The following is a 19,314-nucleotide window of genomic DNA, read 5'->3' on the forward strand; positions in this document are numbered from 1 at the left end:
TGTGACTGCAGTATGTTAACCATATCCTACCTCTCTCTGCTAGCAGCCTGGGTTAGCTGTGACTGCAGTATGTTAACCCCATCCTACCTCTCTCTGCTAGCAGCCTGGGTTAGCTGTGACTGCAGTATGTCAACCATATCCTACCTCTCTCTGCTAGCAGCCTGGGTTAGCTGTGACTGCAGTATGTCAACCATATCCTACCTCTCTCTGCTAGCAGCCTGGGTTAGCTGTGACTGCAGTATGTTAACCATATCCTACCTCTCTCTGCTAGCAGCCTGGGTTAGCTGTGACTGCAGTATGTTAACCATATACTACCTCTCTCTGCTAGCAGCCTGGGTTAGCTGTGACTGCGGTATGTGACCCATATCCTACCTCTCTCTGCTAGCAGCCTGGGTTAGCTGTGACTGCAGTATGTTAACCATATCCTACCTCTCTCTGCTAGCAGCCTGGGTTAGCTGTGACTGCAGTATGTCAACCATATCCTACCTCTCTCTGCTAGCAGCCTGGGTTAGCTGTGACTGCAGTATGAGACCCATATCCTACCTCTCTCTGCTAGCAGCCTGTGTTAGCTGTGACTGCAGTATGTTAACCATATCCTACCTCTCTCTGCTAGCAGCCTGGGTTAGCTGTGACTGCAGTATGTTAACCATATCCTACCTCTCTCTGCTAGCAGCCTGGGTTAGCTGTGACTGCAGTATGTGACCCATATCCTACCTCTCTCTGCCAGCAGCCTGGGTTAGCTGTGACTGCAGTATGAGACCCATATCCTACCTCTCTCTGCTAGCAGCCTGGGTTAGCTGTGACTGCAGTATGAGAACCATATCCTACCTCTCTCTGCTAGCAGCCTGGGTTAGCTGTGACTGCAGTATGTCAACCATATCCTACCTCTCTCTGCTGGCAACCTGTGTTAGCTGGGACTGCAGTATGTGACCCATATCCTACCTCTCTCTGCTAGCAGCCTGGGTTAGCTGTGACTGCAGTATGTCAACCATATCCTACCTCTCTCTGCTAGCAGCCTGGGTTAGCTGTGACTGCAGTATGTTAACCATATCCTACCTCTCTCTGCCAGCAGCCTGGGTTAGCTGTGACTGCAGTATGTCAACCATATCCTACCTCTCTCTGCTGGCAACCTGTGTTAGCTGGGACTGCAGTATGTGACCCATATCCTACCTCTCTCTGCGAGCAGCCTGGGTTAGCTGTGACTGCAGTATGTCAACCATATCCTACCTCTCTCTGCTAGCAGCCTGGGTTAGCTGTGACTGCAGTATGTTAACCATATCCTACCTCTCTCTGCCAGCAGCCTGGGTTAGCTGTGACTGCAGTATGAGACCCATATCCTACCTCTCTCTGCTAGCAGCCTGGGTTAGCTGTGACTGCAGTATGAGACCCATATCCTACCTCTCTCTGCTAGCAGCCTGGGTTAGCTGTGACTGCAGTATGTTAACCATATCCTACCTCTCTCTGCTGGCAGCCTGGGTTAGCTGTGACTGCAGTATGAGAACCATATCCTACCTCTCTCTGCTAGCAGCCTGGGTTAGCTGTGACTGCAGTATGTCAACCATATCCTACCTCTCTCTGCTAGCAGCCTGTGTTAGCTGGGACTGCAGTATGTGACCCATATCCTACCTCTCTCTGCTAGCAGCCTGGGTTAGCTGTGACTGCAGTATGTCAACCATATCCTACCTCTCTCTGCTGGCAGCCTGTGTTAGCTGTGACTGCAGTATGTTAACCATATCCTACCTCTCTCTGCTAGCAGCCTGGGTTAGCTGTGACTGCAGTATGTCAACCATATCCTACCTCTCTCTGCTGGCAACCTGTGTTAGCTGGGACTGCAGTATGTGACCCATATCCTACCTCTCTCTGCTAGCAGCCTGGGTTAGCTGTGACTGCAGTATGTCAACCATATCCTACCTCTCTCTGCTGGCAGCCTGTGTTAGCTGTGACTGCAGTATGAGACCCATATCCTACCTCTCTCTGCAGGCTCTGTGTCCTGCTCGCAGCCTGGGCCAGCTGTGTCTGCAGTACGTTAGCGTCCAGGAGGTGTTGGTCCTGCAGTGAACCCAGTCTACTCTGCATCTCTCCCTGGGACTTCTCCAGTAACTGAAGACTTCTGTTCAGACTGGCAGTCTGCTCCCTGGAACTGAAGGGGAGGAAGAGATCATATAAAACCATGTCCAGAACTGTGATATAGTCCAAACAGGGCCCAGTGGATCGTCTGAACACACCAGTCTGCTCCCTGGAACTGAAGGGGAGGAAGAGATCATATAAAACCATGTCCAGAACTGTGATATAGTCCAAACAGGGCCCAGTGGATCGTCTGAACACACCAGTCTGCTCCCTGGAACTGAAGGGGAGGAAGAGATCATATAAAACCATGTCCAGAACTGTGATATTGTCCAAACAGGGCCCAGTGGATCGTCTGAACACACCAGTCTGCTCCCTGGAACTGAAGGGGAGGAAGAGATCATATAAAACCATGTCCAGAACTGTGATATAGTCCAAACAGGGCCCAGTGGATCGTCTGAACACACCAGTCTGCTCCCTGGAACTGAACGGGAGGAAGAGATCATATAAAACCATGTCCAGAACTGTGATATAGTCCAAACAGGGCCCAGTGGATCGTCTGAACACAGCAGTCTGCTCCCTGGAACTGAAGGGGAGGAAGAGATCATATAAAACCATGTCCAGAACTGTGATATAGTCCAAACAGGGCCCAGTGGATCGTCTGAACACACCAGTCTGCTCCCTGGAAGAGAAGGGGAGGACAGCAGCAGATCACGTCAGGATGAGGTTCAGCAGATGGACGGAAGTCTGAAGTCTTTGTAAATGTTGTATCTCAGAGAGACGTACTCCACATCATCTATGGTCACTCCCCCTTCCATCCACATCATCTATGGTCGCTCCCCCTTCCATCCACATCGTCTATGGTCGCTCCCCCTTCCATCCACATCATCTATGGTCGCCCCCCCCTTCCATCCACATCATCTATGGTCACTCCCCCTTCCATCCACATCATCTATGGTCGCTCCCCCTTCCATCCACATCATCTATGGTCACTCCCCCTTCCATCCACATCGTCTATGGTCGCTCCCCCTTCCATCCACATCATCTATGGTCACTCCCCCTTCCATCCACATCATCTATGGTCACTCCCCCTTCCATCCACATCATCTATGGTCGCTCCCCCTTCCATCCACATCATCTATGGTCGCTCCCCCTTCCATCCACATCATCTATGGTCGCTCCCCCTTCCATCCACATCGTCTATGGTCGCTCCCCCTTCCATCCACATCGTCTATGGTCGCTCCCCCTTCCATCCACATCATCTATGGTCGCTCCCCCTTCCATCCACATCGTCTATGGTCGCTCCCCCTTCCATCCACATCATCTATGGTCACTCCCCCTTCCATCCACATCATCTATGGTCACTCCCCCTTCCATCCACATCATCTATGGTCGCTCCCCCTTCCATCCACATCATCTATGGTCACTCCCCCTTCCATCCACATCATCTATGGTCGCTCCCCCTTCCATCCACATCATCTATGGTCGCCCCCCCTTCCATCCACATCATCTATGGTCGCTCCCCCTTCCATCCACATCATCTATGGTCACTCCCCCTTCCATCCACATCATCTATGGTCGCTCCCCCTTCCATCCACATCATCTATGGTCGCTCCCCCTTCCATCCACATCATCTATGGTCGCTCCCCCTTCCATCCACATCATCTATGGTCGCTCCCCCTTCCATCCACATCGTCTATGGTCGCTCCCCCTTCCATCCACATCATCTATGGTCACTCCCCCTTCCATCCACATCGTCTATGGTCGCTCCCCCTTCCATCCACATCGTCTATGGTCACTCCCCCTTCCATCCACATCATCTATGGTCGCTCCCCCTTCCATCCACATCATCTATGGTCGCTCCCCCTTCCATCCACATCATCTATGGTCGCTCCCCCTTCCATCCACATCATCTATGGTCGCTCCCCCTTCCATCCACATCATCTATGGTCGCTCCCCCTTCCATCCACATCATCTATGGTCGCTCCCCCTTCCATCCACATCATCTATGGTCGCTCCCCCTTCCATCCACATCATCTATGGTCGCTCCCCCTTCCATCCACATCATCTATGGTCGCTCCCCCTTCCATCCACATCATCTATGGTCGCTCCCCCTTCCATCCACATCATCTATGGTCGCTCCCCCTTCCATCCACATCATCTATGGTCGCTCCCCCTTCCATCCACATCATCTATGGTCGCTCCCCCTTCCATCCACATCATCTATGGTCGCTCCCCCTTCCATCCACATCATCTATGGTCGCTCCCCCTTCCATCCACATCATCTATGGTCGCTCCCCCTTCCATCCACATCATCTATGGTCGCTCCCCCTTCCATCCACATCATCTATGGTCGCTCCCCCTTCCATCCACATCATCTATGGTCGCTCCCCCTTCCATCCACATCATCTATGGTCATCTCCCCCTTCCATCCACATCATCTATGGTCACTCCCCCTTCCATCCACATCATCTATGGTCGCTCCCCCTTCCATCCACATCATCTATGGTCGCTCCCCCTTCCATCCACATCATCTATGGTCGCTCCCCCTTCCATCCACATCATCTATGGTCACTCCCCCTTCCATCCACATCATCTATGGTCACTCCCCCTTCCATCCACATCATCTATGGTCGCTCCCCCTTCCATCCACATCATCTATGGTCGCTCCCCCTTCCATCCACATCATCTATGGTCGCTCCCCCTTCCATCCACATCATCTATGGTCGCTCCCCCTTCCATCCACATCATCTATGGTCGCCCCCCCTTCCATCCACATCATCTATGGTCGCCCCCCCTTCCATCCACATCATCTATGGTCGCCCCCCCTTCCATCCACATCATCTATGGTCGCTCCCCCTTCCATCCACATCGTCTATGGTCGCTCCCCCTTCCATCCACATCGTCTATGGTCACTCCCCTTCCATCCACATCATCTATGGTCACTCCCCCTTCCATCCACATCATCTATGGTCACTCCCCCTTCCATCCACATCATCTATGGTCACTCCCCCTTCCATCCACATCATCTATGGTCACTCCCCCTTCCATCCACGTCATCTATGGTCACTCCCCCTTCCATCCACGTCATCTATGGTCACTCCCCCTTCCATCCACATCATCTATGGTCACTCCCCCTTCCATCCACATCATCTATGGTCACTCCCCCTTCCATCCACATCATCTATGGTCACTCCCCCTTCCATCCACATCATCTATGGTCACTCCCCCTTCCATCCACATCATCTATGGGCACTCCCCCTTCCATCCACATCATCTATGGTCACTCCCCCTTCCATCCACATCATCTATGGTCACTCCCCCTTCCATCCACATCATCTATGGTCACTCCCCCTTCCATCCACATCATCTATGGTCACTCCCCCTTCCATCCACATCATCTATGGTCACTCCCCCTTCCATCCACATCATCTATGGTCGCTCCCCCTTCCATCCACATCATCTATGGTCACTCCCCCTTCCATCCACATCGTCTATGGTCGCTCCCCCTTCCATCCACATCATCTATGGTCACTCCCCCTTCCATCCACATCATCTATGGTCGCTCCCCCTTCCATCCACATCATCTATGGTCACTCCCCCTTCCATCCACATCATCTATGGTCGCCCCCATCATGCTGCTGTTCCCTCTATGGTCATTCCCCCCTCCTCAATGATCATGCTGCTGTTCCCTCTATGGTCATCCCCCCTCCTCCTCAATGATCATGCTGCTGTTCCCTCTATGGTCATCCCCCCCCTCCCCCCCCATACTGTGACTATAAAAACCCTCAATCTGAAAAAAAAAGCACCACTTTGCAGAACAGACAACTTCTTTTAGTTGGATGCCATTGTAGAGGCAGGGGTGGGAGTGACCTCATCCCACCACCTAACAGGTCTAGTGTGACGGCTAAGGTGTTCAGTTGACCCCCCAATCTGCAGTGTGTAGACCCACCTGTCCAGGTCAGTCTCCAGTCTGTGTAGTCTGTCCACCAGGGTAGTCTTCTCAGAACGGAGACAGTCACACTCCTGCTGCAGACTGGAACAGCCCTTCTGAAGACGCTCCAACTCCCCTACAGAGAGGAGATGTAGACAGGTTACAATCCTCTTTGAACAGTCATTGTGCTCAGCCTTAAAAACATTCATAACATTTATTCTTGAGCCATTAGTTCACATGTAACAGACAGGATCAAGGCAACATGGTAGTAGGTAGTATGGTAGTATGGTACGGGATATGGTAGTATGGTACGGATTATGGTAGTATGGTACGGGATATGGTAGTATGGTAGGGGATATGGTAGTATGTAGTATGGTACGGGATATGGTAGTATGGTACGGGATATGGTAGTATGGTACGGGATATGGTAGTATGGTACGGGATATGGTAGTAGGTAATATGGTACGTGATATGGTAGTAGGTAGTATGGTACGGGATATGGTAGTATGGTAGGGGATATGGTAGTATGTAGTATGGTACGGGATATGGTAGTATGGTAGGGGATATGGTAGTATGTAGTATGGTACGGGATATGGTAGTATGGTACGGGATATGGTAGTATGGTACGGGATATGGTAGTAGGTAATATGGTACGGGATATGGTAGTATGGTAGGGGATATGGTAGTATGGTACGGGATATGGTAGTATGGTACGGGATATGGTAGTATGGTAGGGGATATGGTAGTATGGTACGGGATATGGTAGTATGGTACGGGATATGGTAGTATGGTAGGGGATATGGTAGTATGTAGTATGGTACGGGATATGGTAGTATGGTACGGGATATGGTAGTATGGTACGGGATATGGTAGTATGGTACGGGATATGGTAGTATGGTACGGGATATGGTAGTAGGTAATATGGTACGTGATATGGTAGTAGGTAGTATGGTACGGGATATGGTAGTATGGTAGGGGATATGGTAGTATGTAGTATGGTAGGGGATATGGTAGTATGGTACGGGATATGGTAGTATGGTACGGGATATGGTAGTATGGTACGGGATATGGTAGTATGGTACGGGATATGGTAGTATGGTACGGGATATGGTAGTATGGTACGGGATATGGTAGTATGGTACGGGATATGGTAGTAGGTAGTATGATAGTAGGTAATATGAACCATGTTGTGCTGCTACCATGCTGTTGTCTTAGGTTTCTCTTTATGTAGTGTTCTCTCTCTTGTGATGTGTGTTTTGTCCTATATTTATATTGTATTTATTTAAAAAAATGAATCCCAGGTCCTCGTCGGAGGCCTTTTGCCTTCTGGTAGGCCGTTATTGTAAATAAGAATATTTTATTTTTTTCACCTTTACTTAACCAGGTAGGCTAGTTAATAACAAGTTCTCATTTACAACTGCGACCTGGCCAGGATAAAGCAAAGCAGTGCGACAGAAACAACAACACAGAGTTACACATGGAGTAAAACAAACATACAGACAATAACACAATAGAAAAAAAATCTATATACAGTGTGTGCAAATGAGGTAAGGAGGTAAGGCAATAAATAGGCCATTGTAGCGAAGTAATTATAATTTAGCAAATTAACACGAGTGATAGATGTGCAGATGATGATATGCAAGTAGAAATACTGGTGTGCAAAAGAGCAGAAAAGTAAATAAAAACAATATGGGGATGAGGTAGGTAGATTGGATGGGCTATTTACAGATAAACTAGGTACAGCTGCAGCGATCGGTTAGCTGCTCAGATAGCTGATGTTTAAAGTTAGTGAGGGAAATATAAGTCTCCAGCTTCAGTGATTTTTGCAATTCGTTCCAGTCATTGGCAGCAGAGAACTGGAAGGAAAGGCGGCCAAAGGAGGTGTTGGCTTTGGGGATGACCAGTGAGATATACCTGCTGGAGCGTGTGCTACGGGTGGGTGTTGTTATGGTGACCAGTGAGCAGTGAGCTGAGATAAGTCTGAGCTTTACCTAGCATAGACTTACAGATGACCTGGAGCCAGTGGGTCTGGCGACGAATATGTAGCGAGGGCCAGCCAACGAGATCATACAGGTCGAAGCGGTGGGTAGTATATGGGGCTTTGGTGACAAAACGGATGGCACTGTGATAGACTGCATCCAGCTTGTTGAGTAGAGTGTTGGAGGCTATTTTGTAAATTACATCGCCAAAGTCGAGGATCGGTAGGATGGTCAGTTTTACGATGGTATGCTTGGCAGCATGAGTGAAGGAAGCTTTGTTGCGAAATAGGAAGCCGATTCTAGATTTAATTTTGGATTGGAGATGCTTGATGTGAGTCTGGAAGGAGAGTTTACAGTCTAGCCAGACACCCAGGTATTTGTAGTTTTCCATATATTCTAGGTCAGAACCGTCTAGAGTAGCGATGCTAGTCGGGCGGAAGGGTGCGGGCAGCGATCAGTTGAAGATCATGCAGTTGGAGGCCACGGAAGGAGTGTTGTATGGCATTGAAGCTTGTTTGGAGGTTTGTTAACACAGTGTCCAAAGAAAGGCCAGATGTATACAGAATGGTGTCGTCTGTGTAGAGGTGGATCAGAGAATCACCCGCAGTAAGAGCGACATCGTTGATATATACAGAGAAAAGAGTTGGCCTGAGAATTGAATCCTGTGCCACCCCCATAGAGATTGCCAGAGGTCCGGACAACAGGCCCTCCGATTTGACACACTGAACTCTATCTGAGAAGTAGTTGGTGAACCAGGCGAGGCAGTCATTTGAGAAACCAAGGCTGTGGAGTCTGCCGATAAGAATACGGTGATTGACAGAGTTGAAAGCCTTGGCCAGGTCGATGAAGACGGCTGCACAGTATTGTCTTTTATCGATGGCGGTTATGATATCGTTTAGGACCTTGAATGTAGCTGAGGTGCACCCGTGACCAGCTCAGAAACCGGATTGCACAGCGGAGAAGGTACGGTGGGATTCGAAATGGTCAGTGATCTGTTTGTTAACTTGGCTTTCAAAGACTTTAGAAAGGAAGTGCAGGATGGATATAGGTCTGTAACAGTTTGGGTCTTGAGTGTCTCCCCCTTTGAAGAGGGAGTTGACCGCGACAGCTTTCCAATCTTTGGGGATCTCAGACGATACGAAAGAGAGGTTGAACAGGCTAGTAATAGGGGTTGCAACAATGGCGGCGGATAGTTTTAGAAAGAGAGGGTCCAGATTGTCAAGCCCAGCTGATTTGTAGGGGTCCAGGTTTTGCAGCTCTTTCAGAACATCTGGGTTGGTGTGGAGGGTGCAGGGCTGTTGGCCGGGGTTGGGGTAGCCAGGAGGAAAGCATGGCCCAGCCGTAGAGAAATGCTTATTGAAATTTTTGATTATCATGGATTTATCGGTGGTGACCGTATTACCTAGCCTCAGTGCAGTGGGCAGCTGGGAGGAGGTGCTCTTGTTCTCCATGGACTTTACAGTGTCCCAGAACTTTTTGGAGTTTGTACTACAGGATGCAAATTTCTGTTTGAAAAAGCTAGCCTTAGCTTTCCTAACTGCCTGTGTATATTGGTTCCGGACTTCCCTGAAAAGTTGCATATCGCTGGGACTAGTCGATGCTAGTGCAGTACACCACATTATGTTTTTGTGCTGGTCGAGGGCAGTCAGGTCTGGAGTGAACCAAGGGCTATATCTGTTCTTAGTTCTACATTTTTTTGAAAGGGGCATGCTTATTTAAGATGGTGAGGAAGGCACTTTTAAAGAACAACCAGGCATCCTCAACTGACGCCATGAGGTCAATGTCCTTCCAGGATACCCGGGTCAGGTCGATTAGAAAGGCCTGCTTGCAGAAGTGTTTTAGGGAGCGTTTGACAGTGATGAGGGGTGGTTGTTTGACCGCGGACCCATTACGGACGCAGGCAATGAGTCATTGATTGCTGAGATCCTGGTTGAAAACAACAGAGGTGTATTTAGAGGACAAGTTGGTCAGGATGATATCTATGAGGGTGCCCATGTTCACGGATTTGGGGTTGTACCTGGTAGGTTCCTTGTGTGAGATTGAGGGCATCTAGCTTAGATTGTAGGATGGCCGGGGTGTTATTAAGCATGTCCCAGTTTAGGTCACCTAGTAGCATGAGCTCTGAAGATAGATGGGGGGCAATCAGTTCACATATGGTATTGAGGGCACAGCTGGGGGCAGAGGGTGGTCTATAACAAGTGGCAACAGTGAGAGACTTGTTTCTGGAAAGGTGAATTTTTAGAAGTAGAAGCTCGAATTGTTTGGGTACAGACTTGGATTGTAATACAGAACTCTGCAGGCTATCTTTGCAGTAGATTGAAACACCGCCCCCTTTGGCATCCGTAGAGTACGACCTTTCCTCACACAGGAAGCGGCGCAGGTCCTAATCCAGGCACTTGTCATCTCCCGTCCGGACTACTGCAACTCACTGTTGTCTGAGGGACGGAAGCTATACTGTAAATTACATCGCCAAAGTCGAGGATCGGTAGGATAGTCAGTTTTACGCAATACTAAAGTGCCTATAAGAACATCCAATAGTCAAAGGTATATGAAATACAAATGGTATAGAGAGAAATAGTCCTATAATTCCTATAATAACTACAACCTAAAACTTCTTAACTGGGAATATTGAAGACTCATGTTAAAAGGAACCACCAGCTTTCATATGTTCTCATGTTCTGAGCAAGGAACTTAAACGTTAGATAATGTAGATAATGTAGAACAGAGAGTCTAGTGTTCTACATCATCACTAGAGTCTAGTGTTCTACATCACCACTGGAGAGTCTAGTGTTCTACATCACCACTAGAGAGTCTAGTGTTCTACATCACCACTAGAGAGTCTAGTGTTCTACATCATCACTAGAGAGTCTAGTGTTCTACATCATCACTAGAGAGTCTAGTGTTCTACATCACCACTAGAGAGTCTAGTGTTCTACATCATCACTAGAGAGTCTAGTGTTCTACATCATCACTAGAGAGTCTAGTGTTCTACATCACCACTAGAGAGTCTAGTGTTCTACATCACCACTAGAGAGTCTAGTGTTCTACATCCTCACTAGAGAGTCTAGTGTTCTACATCACCACTAGAGAGTCTAGTGTTCTACATCACCACTAGAGAGTCTAGTGTTCTACATCACCACTAGAGAGTCTAGTGTTCTACATCACCACTAGAGAGTCTAGTGTTCTACATCATCACTAGAGAGTCTAGTGTTCTACATCATCACTAGAGAGTCTAGTGTTCTACATCATCACTAGAGAGTCTAGTGTTCTACATCATCACTAGAGAGTCTAGTGTTCTACATCATCACTAGAGAGTCTAGTGTTCTACATCATCACTAGAGAGTCTAGTGTTCTACATCATCACTAGAGAGTCTAGTGTTCTACATCATCACTAGAGAGTCTAGTGTTCTACATCATCACTAGAGAGTCTAGTGTTCTACATCATCACTAGAGAGTCTAGTGTTCTACATCATCACTAGAGAGTCTAGTGTTCTACATCATCACTAGAGAGTCTAGTGTTCTACATCATCACTAGAGAGTCTAGTGTTCTACATCATCACTAGAGAGTCTAGTGTTCTACATCACCACTAGAGAGTCTAGTGTTCTACATCACCACTAGAGAGTCTAGTGTTCTACATCACCACTAGAGAGTCTAGTGTTCTACATCACCACTAGAGAGTCTAGTGTTCTACATCACCACTAGAGAGTCTAGTGTTCTACATCACCACTAGAGAGTCTAGTGTTCTACATCATCACTAGAGAGTCTAGTGTTCTACATCATCACTAGAGAGTCTAGTGTTCTACATCATCACTAGAGAGTCTAGTGTTCTACATCATCACTAGAGAGTCTAGTGTTCTACATCACCACTAGAGAGTCTAGTGTTCTACATCATCACTAGAGAGTCTAGTGTTCTACATCACCACTAGAGAGTCTAGTGTTCTACATCACCACTAGAGAGTCTAGTGTTCTACATCACCACTAGAGTCTAGTGTTCTACATCATCACTAGAGAGTCTAGTGTTCTACATCATCACTAGAGAGTCTAGTGTTCTACATCATCACTAGAGAGTCTAGTGTTCTACATCATCACTAGAGAGTCTAGTGTTCTACATCATCACTAGAGAGTCTAGTGTTCTACATCATCACTAGAGAGTCTAGTGTTCTACATCATCACTAGAGAGTCTAGTGTTCTACATCATCACTAGAGAGTCTAGTGTTCTACATCATCACTAGAGAGTCTAGTGTTCTACATCATCACTAGAGAGTCTAGTGTTCTACATCACCACTAGAGAGTCTAGTGTTCTACATCACCACTAGAGTCTAGTGTTCTACATCACCACTAGAGAGTCTAGTGTTCTACATCATCACTAGAGAGTCTAGTGTTCTACATCACCACTAGAGAGTCTAGTGTTCTACATCACCACTAGAGAGTCTAGTGTTCTACATCACCACTAGAGAGTCTAGTGTTCTACATCATCACTAGAGAGTCTAGTGTTCTACATCATCACTAGAGAGTCTAGTGTTCTACATCATCACTAGAGAGTCTAGTGTTCTACATCACCACTAGAGAGTCTAGTGTTCTACATCACCACTAGAGAGTCTAGTGTTCTACATCACCACTAGAGAGTCTAGTGTTCTACATCACCACTAGAGAGTCTAGTGTTCTACATCACCACTAGAGAGTCTAGTGTTCTACATCACCACTAGAGAGTCTAGTGTTCTACATCATCACTAGAGAGTCTAGTGTTCTACATCACCACTAGAGAGTCTAGTGCCGTGTTCTACATCATCACTAGAGAGTCTAGTGTTCTACATCACCACTAGAGAGTCTAGTGTTCTACATCATCACTAGAGAGTCTAGTGTTCTACATCATCACTAGAGAGTCTAGTGTTCTACATCACCACTAGAGAGTCTAGTGTTCTACATCACCACTAGAGTCTAGTGTTCTACATCACCACTAGAGAGTCTAGTGTTCTACATCATCACTAGAGAGTCTAGTGTTCTACATCACCACTAGAGAGTCTAGTGTTCTACATCACCACTAGAGAGTCTAGTGTTCTACATCACCACTAGAGAGTCTAGTGTTCTACATCATCACTAGAGAGTCTAGTGTTCTACATCATCACTAGAGAGTCTAGTGTTCTACATCATCACTAGAGAGTCTAGTGTTCTACATCATCACTAGAGAGTCTAGTGTTCTACATCACCACTAGAGAGTCTAGTGTTCTACATCACCACTAGAGAGTCTAGTGTTCTACATCACCACTAGAGAGTCTAGTGTTCTACATCACCACTAGAGAGTCTAGTGTTCTACATCACCACTAGAGAGTCTAGTGTTCTACATCACCACTAGAGAGTCTAGTGTTCTACATCACCACTAGAGAGTCTAGTGTTCTACATCATCACTAGAGAGTCTAGTGTTCTACATCACCACTAGAGAGTCTAGTGCCGTGTTCTACATCATCACTAGAGAGTCTAGTGTTCTACATCACCACTAGAGAGTCTAGTGTTCTACATCATCACTAGAGAGTCTAGTGTTCTACATCATCACTAGAGAGTCTAGTGTTCTACATCACCACTAGAGAGTCTAGTGTTCTACATCATCACTAGAGAGTCTAGTGTTCTACATCCTCACTAGAGAGTCTAGTGTTCTACATCATCACTAGAGAGTCTAGTGTTCTACATCATCACTAGAGAGTCTAGTGTTCTACATCACCACTAGAGAGTCTAGTGTTCTACATCATCACTAGAGAGTCTAGTGTTCTACATCATCACTAGAGAGTCTAGTGTTCTACATCACCACTAGAGAGTCTAGTGTTCTACATCACCACTAGAGTCTAGTGTTCTACATCATCACTAGAGAGTCTAGTGTTCTACATCCTCACTAGAGAGTCTAGTGTTCTACATCATCACTAGAGAGTCTAGTGTTCTACATCACCACTAGAGAGTCTAGTGTTCTACATCACCACTAGAGTCTAGTGTTCTACATCATCACTAGAGTCTAGTGTTCTACATCACCACTAGAGAGTCTAGTGTTCTACATCACCACTAGAGTCTAGTGTTCTACATCATCACTAGAGAGCCTAGTGTTCTACATCACCACTAGAGAGTCTAGTGTTCTACATCACCACTAGAGAGTCTAGTGTTCTACATCCTCACTAGAGAGTCTAGTGTTCTACATCACCACTAGAGAGTCTAGTGTTCTACATCACCACTAGAGAGTCTAGTGTTCTACATCACCACTAGAGTCTAGTGTTCTACATCATCACTAGAGTCTAGTGTTCTACATCACCACTAGAGAGTCTAGTGTTCTACATCATCACTAGAGAGTCTAGTGTTCTACATCACCACTAGAGAGCCTAGTGTTCTACATCACCACTAGAGAGTCTAGTGTTCTACATCACCACTAGAGAGTCTAGTGTTCTACATCACCACTAGAGAGTCTAGTGTTCTACATCACCACTAGAGAGTCTAGTGTTCTACATCACCACTAGAGAGTCTAGTGTTCTACATCACCACTAGAGAGTCTAGTGTTCTACATCACCACTAGAGAGTCTAGTGTTCTACATCACCACTAGAGAGTCTAGTGTTCTACATCACCACTAGAGAGTCTAGTGTTCTACATCACCACTAGAGAGTCTAGTGTTCTACATCACCACTAGAGAGTCTAGTGTTCTACATCATCACTAGAGAGTCTAGTGTTCTACATCACCACTAGAGAGTCTAGTGTTCTACATCACCACTGGAGAGTCTAGTGTTCTACATCACCACTGGAGTCTAGTGATGATGGGTTTAGGGGTCAGCGATTCGGTTTAGTATCGTACCTTGTAGATCGTTAGTGCTCTGCTGGTGCAGGCTCTGCTGTTGGAAGGTGGCCTGCAGGGAGTTGATCTCCTGTTCGTATTTGGACGCAGCCTGACGCCACTTCTCCAGCTCGGCCGTGACACCTCCCAGGTCCCTCTGCAGGGCGGCGATGTCTCGCTCCCTCTCGGCTGTGGCGGCCTCCATGGCGTGGTGGAGAACGAGCACCTCCTCCTGAGTCGAGTACAGCTCCTCCTGTGTGCTGCTGACGCTGCTCTCTCTTCGCTCCTTCAGCTCCTCCATGTCTACCGCTAGCTTCCCCAACTGACCTGGAAACAGATCGTATATACTTTCATGTACACTATATAATATAGAACATCTCTTTTCAGGACATGGACTGACCAGGTGAATCCAGGTGAAAGCTATGATCCCTTATTGATGTCACTTGTTAAATCCACTACAATCCGTGTAGATGAAGGGGAGGAGACAGGTTAAAGAAGGATTTTTTTTAGCCTTTTGATAATTGAGACATGGATTGTGTACATGTGCCATTCAGAGGGTGAACGTGCAAGACAAAAGATTTAAGTGCCTTTGAACGGGGGATGGAAGTAGGTGCCAGGCGAACCGGTTTGTTTCAGCGCTACTGGGTTTATAACGCTCAACAGTTTCTAGTGTGTATCAGGAATGATCCACCACCCAAAGGACATCCAGCCAACTGGACAACTGTGGGGAAGCATTGGAGTCAACATGGGCCAGCATCCCTGTGGGACGCTTGACACCTTGTAGAGTCCATGACCCTGATGAACTGAGGCTGTTCTGAGGGAAAGTCATTAATAGGAAGGTGTCCTTAATGTTTTGTACACTACATGTGTAAAAGTATGTTGACACCTGCTTTTCGAACATCTCATTCCAAAATCTTGGGCATTACCATAGAGTTGGTCCCCCCCTTTACTGCTATAACAGCCTTCACTCTTCTGGCTTTCCACTAGACAACCTCACTTTGTGAACGGGGGGGCATTGTCATGCTGAAACAGGAAAGGGTCTTCCCCAAACTGTTTCCACAAAGTTGGAAGCACAGAATCGTCTATAATGTAATTTCATGCTGAAGAGTTAAGATTTCCCTTCACTGAAACTAAGGGGCCCGAACCATGAAAAACAGCCCCAGACCATTATTCCTAGTCCACCAAACTTTACAGTTGGCACTATGCAGTCGGGCAGGTAGAATTCACCAGGCATCCGCCAAACCCAGATGGTGAGTGATTCATCACTCCAGAGAATACGTTTCCACTGCTCCCGAGTCCAATGGGGGCGAGCTTTACAACATTCTAGCCGACGCTTGGCATTGCGCATGGTGATCTTAGGCTTGTGTGCGGCTGCTCGGCCATGGAAACCCATTTCATGAAGCTCCCAACGAACAATGCTTTGGAAGCAATGTCAGCACGAGGCAGTTTGGAACTCGGTAGTGAGTGTTCCAACCCGAAGACAAACGATTATTACGAGCTACGTGCTTCAGAACTCGGCGGTCCCGTTCGGTGAGTTTGTGTGGCCTACCACTTTGCGGCTTAGCCGTTGTTGCTCCTAGACGTTTACACTTCACAATAACAGCACTTACAGTTGACTCTAGCATGGCAGAAATGTATAATTGTTTAATACATTTTTTTTTACTAAACAACTGAAACATTTACTCAGTACTTTGTTGAAGCACCTTTGGCAGCGATTACAGCCTCGAGTCTTCTTGGGTATGACGCTACAAGCTTGGCACACCTGTATTTGGGGAGTTTCTCCCATTCTTCTCTGCAGATCCTCTCAACCTCTGTCAGGTTGGAAGGGGAGCATCACGGCACAGCTATTTTCAGGTCTCTCCAGAGATGTTCGATCAGGTTCAAGTCTGGGCTCTTGATGGGCCACTCAAGGACATTCAGAGACTTGTCCCGAAGCCACTCCTGCGTTGTCTTGGCTGTGTGCTTAGGGTCGTTGTCCTGTTGGAAGGTGAAACTTCACCCCAGTCGGAGGTCCTGAGCGCTCTGGAGCAGGTTTTCATCACGGATCTCTCTGTACTTTGCTCCGTTCATCTTTCCCTCAATCCTGACTAGTCTCCCAGTCCATGCCACTGAAAAACATCCCCACAGCATGATGCTGCCAACACCATGCTTCACCGTAGGGATGGTGCCAGGTTTCATCCAGACGTGACGCTTTGCATTCAGGCCAAAGAGGTCAATCTTGCTTTCATCAGACCAGAGAATCTTGTTTCTCATGGTCTGAGAGTCCTTTAGGTGCCTTTTGGCAAAACTCCAAGCAGGCTGTCATGTGCCTTTTACTGAGGAGGGGCTTCCGTCTGGCCACTCTCCCATAAAGGCCTGATTGGTGGAGTGCTGCAGAGATTGTTGTCCTTCTGGAAGTTTCTCCCATCTCCACAGAGGAACCCTGGAGCTCTGTCAGAGTGACCATCGGGTTCCTGGTCACCTCCCTGACCAAGGCCCTTCTTCCCCTGATTGATCAGTTTGGCCGGGCGGCCAGCTCTAGGAAGAGTCTTGGTGGTTCCAAACTTCTTCCATTTAAGAATGATGGAGGCCACTGTGTTCTTGGGGACCTTCAATGCTGCAGACATGTTTTGGTACCCTTCCCCAGATCTGTGCCTCGACACAATTCTGTCTCGGAGCTCTACGTTCAATTCCTTCAATCCCCTTACTTGGTTTTAGCTGACATGCACCGTCAACTGTGGGACCTTATACAGACATGGGTTTTCCTTTCCAAATCTGTCCAATCAATCAAATTTACCACAGGTGGACTCCAATCAAGTTGTAGAAACATCTCAAGGATGATCAATGGAAACAGGATGCACCTGAGCTCAATTTCATATCTCATAACAGAGGGTCTGAATACTTATTTATATAAGGTTTGTTTATTTATATTTAATACATTTGCGAACATTTCTAAAAACATGTATTCGCTTTGTCATTTTGGTGTGTTGTGTGTAGATTGATAAGAAATAAATAAGAATAATTTTAGAATAACAAAATGTGGAAAAAGTCATGGGGTCTGAATACTTTCCGAAGGCATTGGATATATATTGTATATATATGTGTGTATGTGATCCAAGTCTGTTTTTTTTATTTCACCTTTAGGGGTCAACCACCCCAACCCCTCCAGCAGCCACTAGGTAAGTCACTTAAGAACAAATTCTTATTTTCAACGACGGCCTAGGAACAGCTAACTGCTTTGTTCAGGGGCAGAACGACAGATTTGTACCTTGTCAGCTCAGGGATTCGATCTAGGAACCTTTCGGTTACTAGTCCAACGCTCTAACCACTAGGCTACCTGCCGCCCCATGGTTAACTCTAGTTAAGTCCCTCTTGCAGGTACCGCTCGGTACTATACTCACTCTGTAGGTAGTGGATCTGCTTGGCTGACTCCTCAGTCTGCTGCCTGTTACTCCTCCTCTCCTCTTCCAGTAAGGCCTGGAGCTCCAGACACTTCTGCTTGCCTGTGTTGGCCAACTCCTGGGTCTCCAGCAGCTGTTTGTGGAGGTGGTGAATCACCTGCTCTCTGTCCCCAGGCTCCAGGCTGGCCATCCGCAGCTCATCTAGACCGGGACGGACAGGTGGGATATAGTTAGATATAGGCATAGAGGAAAGTAAGGAGATGAGGGTGCTAGAGATGAGGGTGCTAGAGCGGTGAGTGGGATCTGAACCCATGCTGGGTAGGTGTACAGAGTACATGGAATGCAAAAGCTGGGGCTTAGATTGAAAGGCCACCCAAGCCACAGAAAAATGTCTAATCAAAGTCAGTTGTTTATTTATGTTTTCATAATTGATCAGGAAGTTACAGATAGGGTTGGGCAGTATGCAGATGTTCATACCGTTTCCGGTACCATACAAGGGTATATGGTATTCCCAAATGTGCACAGAAGAAGCGCTATTTAAAATAAAAAGACAGGGATCTGGATCCAGGAGGGGGTTGAAGGTCTCAGCTGCTACCAAGAAGCTTGATCTTCACAGCTGGGAAGTTAGCAAACCACATGCATCGCTGGAGCCCTGAGCTGGATCATTTCACACTTGTTAGATTTCTCAGTTATACTTCACTGAATAGTTATATGCACTGGCGTAGCAAACATCTCTACGAGACGTCGGTATTTCGAGACACCCCAGCATACGGGGTATATCGCCGACGCTCTAACCAGTCCGACGCTCTAACCAGTCCGACGCTCTAACCAGTCCGACGCTCTAAACACCCCAGCATACGGTATATCGCCAAGCCTAGATACGGACATCTGCACCGTATCTGTATAACCACCACACGTGGCTGGCTGCCTGTTGCTCAAATGATTTGTGACACACTACAGTGATGAATAATCAACCATGGCTCTGCCTCAGTCCCTAATTACTACCGGTCCGTGCGGGAGTATTTTAAGTCCTTTCAGATGGGGAGCCACTCCTCGACCAGCCCATTCTAACCCACCCCAGTCCTTTCAGATGGGGATCCACTCCTCGACCAGCCCATTCTAACCCACTCCAGTCCTTTCAGATGAGGGTCCA

General features: G+C 47.3%; 1 protein-coding gene across 1 annotated transcript in view; it reads right to left on the minus strand.

Moving 5' to 3' along the window:
• Positions 1-19,314, minus strand: part of LOC106566258 (sarcolemmal membrane-associated protein) — a 122,290-nt gene that overhangs the window by 15,437 nt on the left and 87,539 nt on the right. Inside the window, exons 14-17 of the mRNA XM_082959531.1 lie at positions 18,162-18,362; positions 14,803-15,108; positions 6,017-6,134; positions 1,969-2,140 (exon numbers count right to left, since the gene is read on the minus strand). Of these exons, the coding sequence (XP_082815657.1) occupies positions 1,969-2,140; positions 6,017-6,134; positions 14,803-15,108; positions 18,162-18,362 (797 nt within the window). The remainder of the gene's footprint in view (positions 1-1,968; positions 2,141-6,016; positions 6,135-14,802; positions 15,109-18,161; positions 18,363-19,314) is intronic.

The sequence above is a fragment of the Salmo salar genome, chromosome 12, assembly GCF_965601325.2.
Source record: "Salmo salar chromosome 12, fSalSal1, whole genome shotgun sequence".
NCBI lineage: Eukaryota > Metazoa > Chordata > Actinopteri > Salmoniformes > Salmonidae > Salmo > Salmo salar.